The sequence below is a fragment of the Mytilus galloprovincialis genome, chromosome 1, assembly GCF_965363235.1.
Source record: "Mytilus galloprovincialis chromosome 1, xbMytGall1.hap1.1, whole genome shotgun sequence".
In the NCBI taxonomy this organism is placed as follows: domain Eukaryota; kingdom Metazoa; phylum Mollusca; class Bivalvia; order Mytilida; family Mytilidae; genus Mytilus; species Mytilus galloprovincialis.
In genome coordinates, this window is record NC_134838.1 from 49385900 (window position 1) to 49401097 (window position 15198).

The window sequence follows — 15198 nt, forward strand, 5'->3', positions numbered from 1 at the left end:
AACTTAACAATAATTGTTTAATTTAAGAGATAGGCAAAAGTATGAGAGTCATTCAAACCCAAAAGTCATGGCTAAAAAAAAAAAAAAAAATAAGACAAACGATAGAGCAAATAAACAAAACACAGAAAAAGTAAAACTGATCAACATGAAAAAAAAGCACAAGTAATTTGAACTCCAATATTGTTGTTGACAAATTAATGGACAAGTCGTATTACCAAAAACCAACTCCTCATGCAGGAACAGATGATACATATATTGCCTACTTTTGGACTTTATATATGCACATAATTTTGTTTTTATTGGAATGTGAACACATACACAGACAATAATTGCTGTTATTATATAATTAGGATAATTTATTTGTAGAAACTGGTCTGTAATTCATTGTTTAATTGATACAAAAAACAGAGGAGCAAGCTATGTTTGTAGTACGTTTGTCTTTCATTAATATGTTTATGAAAGGTAATAACAAAAACACTACATCCCACCTAAATTCTAAACTTTTCAAAAGACGTTTAAGATTCATCCGAGTACTCACAAGTCAGCTGTTACGAGTACTCGAGTACCCTAGTATTAAATTTCAAATCTTTTGACATCCCTAGTTTTAAGGCACCCAATCCTCTCCTAACCTGGAACAATAGTATAACTTACTTATTTAGTCCTTGTTATAAATGCCTTATGGCACATATTTTCTTTCCTTTCGTTTTCTATAGATGGTCTCTGGTTTTTTTATCATCCTCTTTTTCCTTCTGGCCATGGTGTTAAACTAAGGGCTACGTTGGTCATGTCTTCAGATGTTTTGTGTATAACATGACCAAGCCACCTCCGTCTCATTTGAAACAACAAAATCTCAAATGTCCTTGTGATCTCATTGTTGGAGTTTTTGTGTGGCCAGAATTATTTTTTTGTTGTTTTTCAGATGTGTTTAATCTAAAGAACTCTAATCTAGACCGTGGTATTAAAAAACGGGGCAGCCCCGATGTTCCGACACCCCGTTAGTCCGACACCCCATTGGTCCGACACCCCGCTAGTCCGACACCCCATTGGTCCGACACCCCGCTAGTCCGACACCCCATTGGTCCGACACCCCATTGGTCCGACGCACCATTGATCCGACACACCAATAGTCCGACAATACAATTAATCCCGACCAATAGTAGTAAGCTGATACACAGAAATTTACTAGTTGTGAACCTAGTGTTAGACCAGTTTTTAGAGAGGGACCAGGGACACATCGATAGTACTGTTATGTTAATGTTTATCTTTACGATTTATTGATTGATTTTTGGTTGCTTAATGTCCAGTGGCAAATATGTCATGCATATTCAGGAGGAGAACAAGTTCACAATAAATACAATAGGTAGATATTGTCACAACAAAGGCCATCTGGGATGATGGTCGGGGAAATTTGGACTGCCACTGGAAAATAAGGGTACATTGGATAGGGACAGAAATTTTGCCTTGCAACAGGCCACCTATGGACCACTCAAAGAGTTGTAGCATTATCTTTACGAGGAACAACATAAGATAACTTGCATACCGAAACTGTGAACACACACTTTCCACATCAATGAACTTGTCAATTAACCCGCTATTCGAACGGAATTGCTTACCCCTCACCCCTCCATTGCGGTAGATGCAAACAACAATCTTCAACTTCAACTCAGTTGTCCTATCAGATAGATCTGTTGTATTTGAAATAAAAGTGAACACTAATTAAAGAATTTTGCGACTTAGATCAAGGGCTACCCCTAGAGTATCTATATAAAAGGCAACAAAAAATCGACCTATAAGTATATAAGAAAATAGGACAATACAAATGTTCAAGTAAAACAATCCCTATACAGTATTGTTTAGGGCCAACTGAAACACGACTCCGGGTGCGGGAGTTTCTCGCTGCATTGAAGACCCATAAGTGGCCTTCGGCTGTTGTTTGTTCTTTGGTCTGATTGTTTTCTTTTTGACACATTTCCCATTTCCATACTCAATTGGACTATTAAATAAAAGTTGTTCAAAACAAAAAATCGCACTCACAACCTGAAATGTAACTAGGTGATCTGGAAGGATATAAACAACACTACAAAGAAAGTCTCATCAGAAGATCGTTATATTCTACTTGGTACCGGTAAACATTGTGCATTTATAGTAGTTTCACGGAACCAAGAAAAAAACCCAAGTACATGTATATTATTACAAAAAGCATCTAGCTAGGCAAGGTATCAAAATATCAACAAAATAAATGCAGGTTCAAATATTGAATGTAATGTTATGGCAGTTCTGTGTTTGTTTTTATACGCCCGTCAAATGCAAACTTTTGACTGGACGTATTATGGTATACAAATGTCCGTCTGTCCGTTTGTCCATCTGTCTGTCTGACGTAAACATGTCGCATCGTAACTTGAGAACGACTCATCCAAATTTCATGAAACTTAACATAGTTGTTTTTTATGATAATAAAAAGATCTGTATACTTTTTCAATAAGATTAAAACTGTTTGAGTTACGGGACTTTGTAACTAAAACAGGGGTGTAATTTTTCACATGTCGCACCGTATCTCAAAAGCCATTTATGATTATTGCTTAAAACTTAACATATTTCTTAGTTTTATTGATCTAAAGATCTATATACTTTTTGGTTTTGATTCAAAATTTTATTTTTATGTTTTTTGGTAAAAATGGGGGGGGGGGGGGGGAAGGTCTTATGTCGCGCCGTATCTCAATAACAATTTATGATTATTGCTTACAACTTTATACAATTCTTAGGTATATTCATGTAAAGATCTGTATACTTTTTGGTGATGATTCAAACTTCATTTTAGAGTTGTTGATTTTTATTTTATAAAGAGGGGGCTCTCACATGTCACCCCATATGTATGAAACTATAATTTATGATAATTGCATAAAAGTTCACACACAAGACGACGGACGTATCATGCGCTCATGGCGCAGCTGTTCATTAAACAAGTATTGCTGCGCATATATCTACATACGCTGACGTCATCGAATGCAAAATGCAGTTCTTTATCGCTTCATATACCGTATACCGGGTTGTTTTTGCGGGGTGTAAATTTTCGCGGATAGAATAAAATCTCCAAATTAAATTCCGCAAGTGATCATGCAAAGGTATGATAAAAGTTATGAATCCGCCAAAATAATAACTTCCAAAATAATTCGCATGTATACCTTATTCAATGAAAATCGTGAATTGTTACACCCGCGAAAATAACCCGCTTTACGGTATATTGATATAACCAATAAAATGTCAAGAGCATATTTGTTTTAATGAAATTGAGAATGGAAATGGGGAATATGTCAAAGCGACAACCACCCAATCAAAGAGCATACAACATTTCTTTGTCAAAATGTTCAAACTTCTTGAGAAATATATATGAGTAAAAATCATGCATATCATAGTCATGATAATATAACGCATAATAGCGTTCGCAGGTACCTAGATACATGGGTCGTCTTATTGACCATAATGCACGCGAATGCATTACAAGAATTGTATACATGCTCCTTATTAACATAATATTACGGAAGTACATGTACTTATACAGGCATTTTCCTTTTGAAAACTATCACCAGTTGTGTTTATATCTAGTAGTTTATAACATACATAGACAATAAATACTGTCATCTCATGACTACATAATTCAACTAGAGGCTCTAAAGAGCCTGTGTCGCTCACCTGCATTTACTGATGCTTAAAGAATCATGTAAAATAAGGTTAAAATCATAATTAATAGTATTAAATATTAGATATTATAATGATAACAAAAACTACAAAATGTCCGTAAAATTACAAACTCAGGGACAGCAACCTAATAAGGGGTTGTCGGATTCGTCTGAAAATGTCAGGGCAGATAAATCTAAATCCAATAAACATTTTTGACACCTGTCAGATTTACTCTAAATGCTTTAGTTTCATAGATATAAGCCAAAACTGCATTTTATCCCTATGTTCTATGTTTAGCCATGTCCGCCATGTTGTTTGGTAGGCGTGGTCATCGATCGGACACATGTTTTAAACTAGATACCCTAGTGATAATTGTGGCCAAGTTTGGTTAAAATTGGGCCATTCAGATTCAGAGAAGAAGATTTTCGTTAAAGTGAACAGACGACGACGAAGACGGTCCGACGACGGACGGCGCACGCCAAGAGGTGAGAAAAGCTTAAGTACTTGACCTTTCAGGTCAGGTGAGCTAAAACTGTACCTGTTTATTAGCATATGATAGTCATATTACACGGAGTCTAATGAACAGCTTGATTATCATTGAATAGAATTAAGGAGTAGTTGATAACATAAATAATAATTTGAAGTAAAAGTTAAGAAATCAGAGGATAGTACTGTAACAAAATCGACGTTCCTCAATTAAAGTTTTTTATGATTTTGCTAATTTTCAGGTAGGCTTCAACAAGTGGATATATGAAACACCTTTTAGGAATTTATAAGCCAATTGCGTTTTTGAGTGTAAATTTTATATATCTTTTAATGTACGACGAATGCAGTTTGCAATTATGTCTTTCAGTATTTCAAGCATTTGCGTAGTTTAAGTTATATATATATCATTATCTATGTTAAAAGTGTCGGACAAACGGGGTGTCGGACTAATGGGGTGTCGGACTATTGGGGTGTCGGACCAATGGGGTGTCGGACTAACGGGGTGTCGGAATATCGGGGCGACCCCTTAAAAAACATGATATGAACAAACTGTAAAAATCAGTTTAAAAGGGCAAACTCATTACCAGTAGATGATACAAAGCAGAAAAACAAAGTAAACGTAAACATAGATTAGAAATGGGATGGTATTCATACATGAGGGGGGAGGGTAGGAGGGATTCTGATCCTGAAATTCCAGGCTTAAAAACATGAATTCCTAAAGTCCCGATTTAAATAAATTTAAATCCTGAAACTCGAAAAAAGAATTCCTGGATCCTGTAAGGGTCAATCCCAAATTCCCAGATAGAGGTCCTATCCCCCTCATACATCCCCACAACAAAAATAATTTGATCTGGGGCACTTTCAGTTAACTTATATCTTGAATACCATAGGAAATGAAGAGAAACTTTCATAGCAAAAATGATCAGCATGACAAACCTGTCATTAACCTTATTTCATGGACCATTCATCCAGGTTGATGTTACATGATTAGGTCCTTTTGTTAGATACTATAAGCAGATGTTAACTACATGATGTGTTATGGAACAATTATAAGGGGTACACACCAGCTGGCAGGTTTCATCTGACCTTGAGCTCATTGGTCAATGTTGTGTATTTGTGTATTTTTATGTTTTCAAATACTGTAATGGGTGGCTGAGTGGTCTAAGTAGTTACTACTTTAATCACTAGCCAGTCAACACTGAGGTTGTGGGTTCAAACCCCGCACTCAACTCCAATCTTAATTGACTAGGATTGTCAGTTTTCTTATCGAAGTTCTGTGGTTTTCTCAGGGTGAACTGGCTTCCTCCAAAAATAAAAACTGGATGCTATGAAATAGCCCAAAAGCAGTGCTTAAAAGTGGTGTTTAAACACCAAAAATCAAAATCAAATCAAAATACTATAAGCAACAGCTCAACTATATTTAGTGTATGGAATGAATGTAAGGTGTACATGTCTGTCTGGCAGTTATACCCAAGCTTGACCTCATTTTCATGGTTATTAGTTTCTGTGTTTTAGTCTGTTTTCAAATACTATAAGCAGTACGTCAACTTTTTTTGGTATATGGAATGATTGTGTACATGTCTGTCTGGCATCCAACCTTGACCTCATTTCATGGTTTATTGGTCAATGCTAAGTTTGTTTTGTTTGAGTCTATTTTCAAATACTATAAGCAGTAGGTCAACTAAAGGTGGTGTATTGAGTGATTGTAAGGTGTACATGTCTGTATGGCAGGTATAATTTGACCTGGAACTCAATTTAATGGTTCATTGTTCAATGTTAAATTTTTGTGCTTTTGTTTGTTTTTTAATTACCATTGACAGAAGGTCAACAATTTATTTGTATAGAATAATTTTAAGGTGTACATATTTGTCTGACTGGATTTATGACCTTGACTTCATTATCATGGATATTAAAAAAAATCAAGTTTATGCAATACTTGTATTAAAATCTTTTTTTGTAAGACTTTCAACATAAATTCAATGGTCAGTAAAGCAGGCTAGACATTCCATCGAGTGCATTTTTTTGATGCAATATTTACTGAAGGTGGAGAGCAACAAAACAGAAAAAAATAAAAGAGTTTTGACATGATATTCATTTTATTCTACAATGTAGGAGAGTATCCCCAGTTTAAGATGCACATAGACCTAAATAAGCAACTGATGATCTTCAGAGCCTCTAGTTTTCTTAAGTCTCAATCCTAACCTTGACCTCTATCCTTTCCAAATTAAAAAAAAAATCAGTTGCAGATTCTTGATGCAGTTTATTTCATGAGGACACTTTTATAAATAATTGACCTTTATATTATTGAAATACTTTCAAAATATACAATCAGATTATTGCAAGACCTGTAGAAGCCATCATTCGATAGATTTAACAGATGCTTGTACTTAGGAATAATTTTTCTTCTATAGGAGTAGGACTACATTGCATTCACCTTGTTTGATCTTCTAATTTTCTTCATGCCTTTATCAGAAACTACTAAACAGAATAACTGCCTATTTGTCTATCGGCTTTAGAGCGTTTAGTCGTAACGTTACATGAGCACTTTCCAGGATTTGTCAGACATTAAGTTCTTCCTGATTGCTGATATAGTAGTTTTCTAGTTTGAATGGTATACTCAACAATTAAAAAAAATCAATCTTACATATGATTGTGATTAATCAACTGATAGCTGATTAATGTCCAGTGGCAAGTATTACAGCATATTCAGGATGATAACCTTACTTTTATTGTTGCTCCTGTGAAATTTATTTTGTGAAAGCAAAACATAGCAATCCTAAGTTCCACCAGCAGCGTCAACATTGAGGTTCAGTCTGTAGTTAAAAGTTTTTTTTAACATCAATAACTTTGTCAAACCTACATGGAATTAGATTGATTTGGATAGAAGCTTGTTTATGACCAAAATACAGTATCCAGACTTCCAGAGCAACTTTCAAGATATTTATTTTCATATTTCAGTATTTTTTCTGATAAACAGACTCAATTTTTTTTTTAACAATTAACAAATAGATGCAGTCTTTAAAAGTTTATTTTACATCATATACTTTGTCAAACCTTCATAGAAATTTATGGATTTTTTTTTATGATTTAGAGATAATGTCTGAAGCAAACTTTTGAAAATATATCTTTATTTATTTATTTTCAGCATTTTCTGATAGATGAACTTTTGTTACAGTTAACATTTACTGACAGTCTAGGATTAAAAAAAAAAGCATCTAAAGAGAAAGTCTAAATTTCTTTTAACATCTTTTATTTTACTGATAAATGGACTCACTTTTAAGTCAACATAACACTTTCACACTGGCTGCAGAATTTGTAGACAAGACACAAGGTTCTGCAGAACCCCTTACAAATATTATGAATGTACCCTGGGTTGTACTAGACCAAAAGGCTAAGTCATAAGAGACAAATCTGCAGTAATATATGTCACAATACCTGTACAAAAACTGTTGTGCCTTTTCATATTTGTTCCATTCATACTATCTATCACTACACTCAAATCAAGTGCAGGGCTGCCAAGTCTCACTCATTTTGCGTGAGACTCACACATTTGCATGCTTATTTGGTGGCATTTTCCTTTGATCTATTGTTTTTTCTCTTTGATCATTACAATTTTGGTTAATTCTCATGCACTTTCTTCATGAAAAGTTGGCAAAATAGCTTGTGTAGTATTTTGAAACATGTATATAGGTTCCGTGTTGAAGACCATACTTTGACCTATAATGGTTTACTTTTATAAATTGTGACTTAGATGGAGAGTTGTCTCATTGACACTCATACCAAATCTTCTTATATCTATAGAACAAATATTATGTTAGCTATGTGCCCTAGATTAGAGAGGGTTTTTTGCCTGTTCGGAATAGAAATATCAATAGTCAATTTAAGTTTTTGATTTAACCTAGAAAGTGAATGTATCCATGACCTGCAGCAATCAAGATGACAACATAACCTTAAAACTAATATAGTTATGAAGGAAAAGATTGGTGCATCATTTTGTATAGGTATAAACATTACTCTGAGGAATAACCCTTTCTCAAAAAAAAAAAGAATAACTAACTAATTGTATATTTTAATGTAACAGATAACATCAAATGATCTGATGGAAAATACTCTTCATCTAAAATATTATTTACAGTTTTAATCATATCACTAAAATGATATTTTATAAAAGTTAAAACAAAAAAGAATGAAACACTACTAATTAATAATAAGTAACATGGTGGTATTCTAAACAGAGGCCACTTGTGACAAATTTTAATAAATTTTGATCGTCTTGTTAACAGTATTGGCTTTGTATAGAGATCAGGATTGCACAAGCAACATTTGAAACCTAACAATGAGAAAATAGTCTCTCCTTTGAAATTTGCAGCTGTTATAAGAATACTCAAAACTGCAAAGAAAACATGAATTAGTACAAAAATTGCAATGCATGTCATTATGAAATAATTGTTATACAAATTTGCATTACATTCTATACAATTTGGTAAATGGCAAGTTTTGTCATTTCCATCTGCAACACAGACACCACACCGACAAGAGCCGTGTGGACCACAGTCATGAAAACAGGAAAATCCTGAGATAGAATGGTATGATAAGGCTGCTTGTTTCAGTACTGTCTGAAACCTAGAAAATACAATACTAGATTTGTACTGTCTCTTGTAATTTGTACCATGTCCTGATAAACTAGCAGATATCACTTCTGTTTCTGAGTTCACTAGTATTCTGTCTGGACGACTCTCTAATCCTGGAAAAGGCTGAAAAGAAATGAGATTTTTTAAGAAGAAAATCAACTAGTATACCCATTTCGCACTATGCCAAAATTTGAAAAAATACATTATATAAAGATAAGTTGTTAAAGCTTAAACTTACCTAAAAAATTGTAATGAAGAATAGTTCCAAAAAATGTAGGATCAACTATATGTCACACATCTACATACCAAGAGTATACAATTCCTTTTATTTTGAAGAAACTGAGTGAATTTAAGTTCATAAAAAATTGTTGACAGACAAATGCGCATGAATTGAGAGTCTGGTTGATAAAGAAATAGAGTAAAATCTGAAGGGATACTGCATTTAATATAAAGGGTACTTAAAAAGGGATGTCATATTTGAAAATTTGCAATATTTCAAATCATGTAGCCATTTGAATTATCTCCCTTGTATTCAGACTTGGGGTAATTGTAATTGTAATCGTTAATCAGCTGTAATTGATTACAATTTTTCAAGTAATCAGTGTAATCATTAATCAGCCAAAAATCTGATTACATGTAATTTAATTTAATCAATTACTTTTCAAAATACCCTGTAATTATGATTACTTTTTGATTACATTCTGATTACAATGAAAAAAATCTAAAATTGTGTTTTTTGTCATTAAATGAACCTCTTTGTTATTCATATTTGATAAATTTTTAACATACTAAAATGGTTTGGTTACTTTAAGCATGTCTACTTCAGTAAAAAATAAACTGTTACAGTACTGAAAAGTCATCATTAGCCTAAGCAGAGACATATAATACAATTATATACCTTTTATCTTGGTAAAAGATATTGTACATGCATGTATATTCATCATTTTATAATGATCTTCATATTAATATATATGTAGTTCAGTATGGGACCCGTACCAACAAAATGATATTTATAGATTGGAAATGGTCCAAAGGAGGGCAGCAAGGTATGTTACTAACAGATACCACAACACTTCATCTGTTAGTGACATGCTTGAACAACTAGAATGGACTACACTACAAGAACGAAGAAAACAGAGCAGACTGATAATGATGTATAAGCTTAATAACAACTATGTAAAGATTGATACATCAAATAAACTGATACCAAACGAACGTCCTTCCAGGAATAACAACGAAAAAGCATTCAGAATTCCATCATGCAAAACTACAGTTCGGAAGGAGTCATTCTATCCTAGAACAATAAGAGAGTGGAACACCTTGCCCAACTGTAAGGTCTCTGCCCCGAGTCCTGAATCTTTCAAGGCTCAGCTCCGTCAGTAATTAAATTGACATGTTTTTATTTGCACTTGTATATAAAATTCACCTAGTTTTTGTTTTTGTTAAATTAAATTTTTTTTTTTTATACATGCGCGCACTCCATAAATGTGGCAGAATAGTCAACCAGTTGACGGTGGCCGCTTACTGGAAGAAGAAGAAGAATATTTGATAATAACTGTTATATATTCAAGTAATACTTTTCTTTAACCCTGAATTATAATCTTTTGTTAATTTTTGTGATTTTTGCCAACTTTGAATTGACAGGTATGAGACTAATTAAGGTTTGTTTTTATTGCAATTACCAATTGAGTTTAGCTGTAGGGAAATATATATGATAAAAGATAAATCAGACATGAAAATTTATCTAATTAGCACAAACTAAATTAAAAGTTGGACAAATATGTTGTTTAGAATTTTAAAAAAATGGACTGGACATGTAAAATGCAATGATTTTTAGTACTTGCATATTGTTTACAACATGTACAATTTGGTTAAACATTTCTATTAAAACATAGTTTTAACCGGTAACTTTATTTCATCCATATTTAAACTTCCATAAACTGCAACTTGGAATACATATAAATTATGAAAGAGGTCAGAAGACAAACAAAAAACTCTTATGATATATCTTTATTAAATTTAATTCAAAATAATTCAGAGATCATTGGTGATAAAGTGTAATGTATATATATATGTAGTTAAATTTGGTGTTTATTTAAATAGATGAAGTTTAATTTGAAGTTATCATTTTATAGTTGAACCAAATAAAATACTTTCTCAAAAATGCTATAGTTATATTGAACGTTTATCATTCACATCATTCAAAATGTTTTGTTTTTAAATTCATTGTAATCAGATGTAATCATGATTACTTTGCCAATGTAATCATTAATTTAATCAGATACTTTCAGAAATGATGTAATCATTAATTTAATTTAATCGTACAAATGACAAAGTAATTGTAATTTAATCAATTACATTGAAAGTAATCGGACCCATCTCTGCTTGTATTTGTTACTTTAAAAAAAAGTATAAGTCAGGGGGAAAATTATCCCATAACTTTCCATTTTAACACCAGAAATAACTGAAATATATATATGATTAATATTTTCTTGAGTATGTATCCCATAAAAAGTCATGATAATCACTCTAAAGAGCAATAAGTAAGAATTTATATAAATTTATCAGAATTAATTCAACAAATTAAAGTGAATTCTTTAACACTTAACATAACCCACAAAACCCCCCATAGAAACTAGGTTACCCACACAACCTATTGCATGTAGGTGTATGGTAAAGTGAAGACTTTTGTAAAATATCAAGTCACAGATAACAAATGCATAAATGGTGTTGTGTGTTTGTTGCATACAGGAATTCACATTTTATAACACAAACAAAATATTGTTTATTGTATAATTACCATATTGCTAAAGGTCAAACCAGTATGGTCCTTGCCATGCAACTTCTGCCAGGAATCATCAAAATTTATATATCTGTTGCCGATTTGTTGGAGCTCCTGTTTACAGTGAGTCATTGCATGTCCAGGTTTAAATGTTATTAAATCCATTGGAGCCTCAAAATCATTGTAAGTATTGAAATCTCCCAATAGCACCACATTTTTCAATCTTTTTCCTGAAATTAAAAAAATAATTAAAAAATAGCAAAGATAAAATGTACTTTTAAATTGTTTTTCATATGAATATGAACAAGTGTAAAATAACCATTTCTGAGTATTATTATTTAGTAAATGTTCATATTTTAAATTTTGCAAATGAAGTGGCAAACTTTTGACCAAATAAAGAGCAAGAGGGATGTCCAATACAACCACTAACATCTTGTCATATGGAACTTATCAAACAGTACTTAACTTTCACCAGATAAAACGTCATCAAAACTATTATTTTTCCAATTAACATTAGCTGGCATTTTTAGTAAAAATTGTCATTTTGTTTTGTGAACATTATTTTAAATGAAATATCATTGAATTATATATTTCTTACTAAAAACATAGTCTAACAGAGCTGCAGCATTTCCACACTGTTGTTGTCTATCATATGAGAAATGTACATTGATGATATTGACAACATGGTCCTCCTGAATTAATTTTACATGTATAAGGAGCCTTTTATTTGTATCTGGTCCATATGTATAAGGTAGTTCTTCTGCTTTCGCATTTAACACTTCAAGTTTGCTTAGTATTCCAATACCTACAATAAAGTAAATGTGAATCAACTAAAACTATGAATTATCTCCCCTGAGAAATGCACAATTAGGATGTGTTAAATGTGTTGGTTGTATAACACATTTATTTTTTTTGTAAAAAGTGGTCTATTAGTTGTTATAATTGTTAGGTAGTAGATTAATGAAATTTTATTTTTCAAAAAATTATTTAACAACCAGGGCGCTTCCTGCACTTACAGCCATGCAATTATATTAGATGTAGGTTTTACATTAATGAGACAACATATAAAACAAAAGGATTTTGTGGGTATGGGTAATCATATATCTAATAGTTTTAGCAATACACATTTTCTAAAAGCTAGCATACAGACTTTAGCCAATCCATAAATACAAGTTTTCTTCAATCAAAGAAAAATTAATTTACATGATAATAAATGAATCAACAATAAAGACAAAAAAACAGATAATGCTTGATCAGTTGGAACCATCTTGGTGTTCTCATGAAAATGTAGTTAATACTAGTCAACCCTGCCACACATTCAGGAGTCTGTCCCAAAGCAGGATCCTCATGATAGGTAATGGTTGTTTTTTTGTCAATGTGATTCTATGTAAAACTATGAATTATCTCCCTTGACTAAGGCTTTTTTTTTTTTTTATCTATGTTGTATTGTGAATAAATGTCTGTTAGTTTAAATTGTTATAAGGTAGCATTTTCAATGAAAAGTTTCCATTTTTTAAATTACAGATTAAGTGAAGTGAATATTCAGAAAATTTACCATTTATCTTATTCCTTGGTAAGTGTACAATATTACAAACCTTCTTTATTATATCCTTTCTTGATGGAGTGCTTTATCTTTTGGACCTTATTAGAGCATTTGAAAAATGACCATTTATATGCTGGTAATAATTTCTGCAATTCTAATATCTGATTCTCATTCTTGCTATCACCACATCTTACTTCTTGGAAAGCTATAACATCTGGATTACTTGATTTAATCTGCATATAGATTGGTGAAATAGATTTTTGCTTTACACTTAGAAATTTCAACTTCGAGTCTCCTGGTATACACTTTCTTCTTGTAATGGTAATGATTTGTATGCAAGTATATAGCTTTTATATAGCATGAGAAGGTGTTACCTAAATTCTGGTCAGACTCATCAAATGCTGTTGCAACGCTACTCATATGAAGAATTATCAACCTTCTTTCAAGTTTTGGACACATACATGTACATTGTATGTTAAAACACAGACCACGATAGTCCCATGTTTTCCATGTCCCATGTGTTCACAATTAGATTGTAACCTGTAGAAGTTAAGTTATGCTTGTTCCAATAGAAACAGTTATTATGGCAACATTGTTTATAAGTTTCCATAACTAATTTTTTGTCTATGTACAAATGTATATTTGTTGAGCATAACAGACTTTGTTAATAACAAATGTTTAATTGTGGGTGCTGAAATAACTACCTTTGATGCCAAAATTAACCAGATGCTGATTAACTAGCTTCTGAAGTGACTAGAATTTACTCTGTATGTGTCTGTCTCTACTCATGAGTCTGTTATTAAGAGTTGTTGATAGTTTATGGATTGAGTATTATTATGACAGCTATGAATATATATATATATTTATTAAATAAAATAATAAAATAAGTAAAAAGTTAACAGTTCCATTCTATAGATTTCATTTCCATTGGGACTCTTCAGGATAACTGATGTAGTGTCGCTATAGGAGACGTTGTTAAGGAGGTTTAAGACGTTCCGCCATTGTTCGTTATTAAAAGTTCTCTGGATTTAATTTCGATCGGAACGTTGTTATGAAATAACGTTCCATCTCTTTTCTATATGCTTCATCCCGTCTCTTTGACAGAACTAAAATAACTTATAAATAATAACAATAACAATTGTTTTATGATGTGATATTTTATATGATATATATATTCTATGATATAATATTCTCTTCATGTGAATTGAAATTTTAATTTTATCTTCGTTATATGTTTATGTGTTAAGAATCAGAATGTATTGTGTATTGTTGTCATTATGTCCCGTCAGGGGTCCTTAATTGGAAAATAAAGAACTTTGAACTTTATAATTAATGTATTTTTATGTCAGTATATTACCAACAGGAACTCAAGCTATTAGCACATTTCTATCCCTACTAGCTTGACATGCCTGGGGAGAAGTTGAAACAAAGGCTGAAGATAAACTGGTTGGTGAAATCTTGTGGCGACCTTATGCTCCACCAGGAGCGAAGGTAGGTAACCCTACTCAAGGAAATAAAAGATACCGGCTCAGTTTGTCAAGAACGTGAGTTGTGACAACATGCTCATGGGGGCAATTATCTTGCATTGCAGTATGAGTATTTTTAGTCAAGTTATCAAAAGTTTCTGTCAATATATTTGGTCAGTTTCGTAGCAAATTGTCAAATTTGTAAAACTCTGCCAATTAATGAAAAGTTGACAATGGCTCCAACCTATTCCTTCATTGCACAGATGGAAAGGTGGATCAGTTTATCTCTGGTAGAGACTGGAGAGTTGTCTCATTGGCAATAATATCACTTCTTCTTATTTTTATATCAAGAATCTTACCAATTTTGTTATTTTGAGTTTTCTAATTTCCCAGTTAAACATAACATTCCATAAATTGTAAGTAGAGACAATTATCTTGGTAGCATTTATATAAGTTATAAAAATTATAAGAAGACAAATAGATTTTGGTAAATACATAATGTATTTGGCTGGAAGAAAGTTGTCTGCAATGTTTTCCTTTGTGGTCATTAAACCGTGTCCAATTGCAAAACGACTTTTAATTGGATAAGATTTCATCTGACGACCAATCAAT

The 15198-nt window shown here is 32.2% G+C and overlaps 1 protein-coding gene across 1 annotated transcript; it reads right to left on the reverse strand.

The window, feature by feature from the left end:
* Nucleotides 1–8216: 8216 nt before the first annotated feature.
* On the reverse strand, nucleotides 8217–15132 carry LOC143077062 (uncharacterized). Its single transcript, XM_076252950.1, has 5 exons — nucleotides 15082–15132; nucleotides 13173–13353; nucleotides 12176–12382; nucleotides 11596–11807; nucleotides 8217–8918 (listed from the first exon to the last, which is right to left on the reverse strand). Exons 4-5 carry the CDS (start codon nucleotides 11740–11742, stop codon nucleotides 8217–8219), a joined length of 849 nt encoding a protein of 282 aa, XP_076109065.1. The 5' UTR covers nucleotides 11743–11807; nucleotides 12176–12382; nucleotides 13173–13353; nucleotides 15082–15132.
* Nucleotides 15133–15198: the final 66 nt, after the last annotated feature.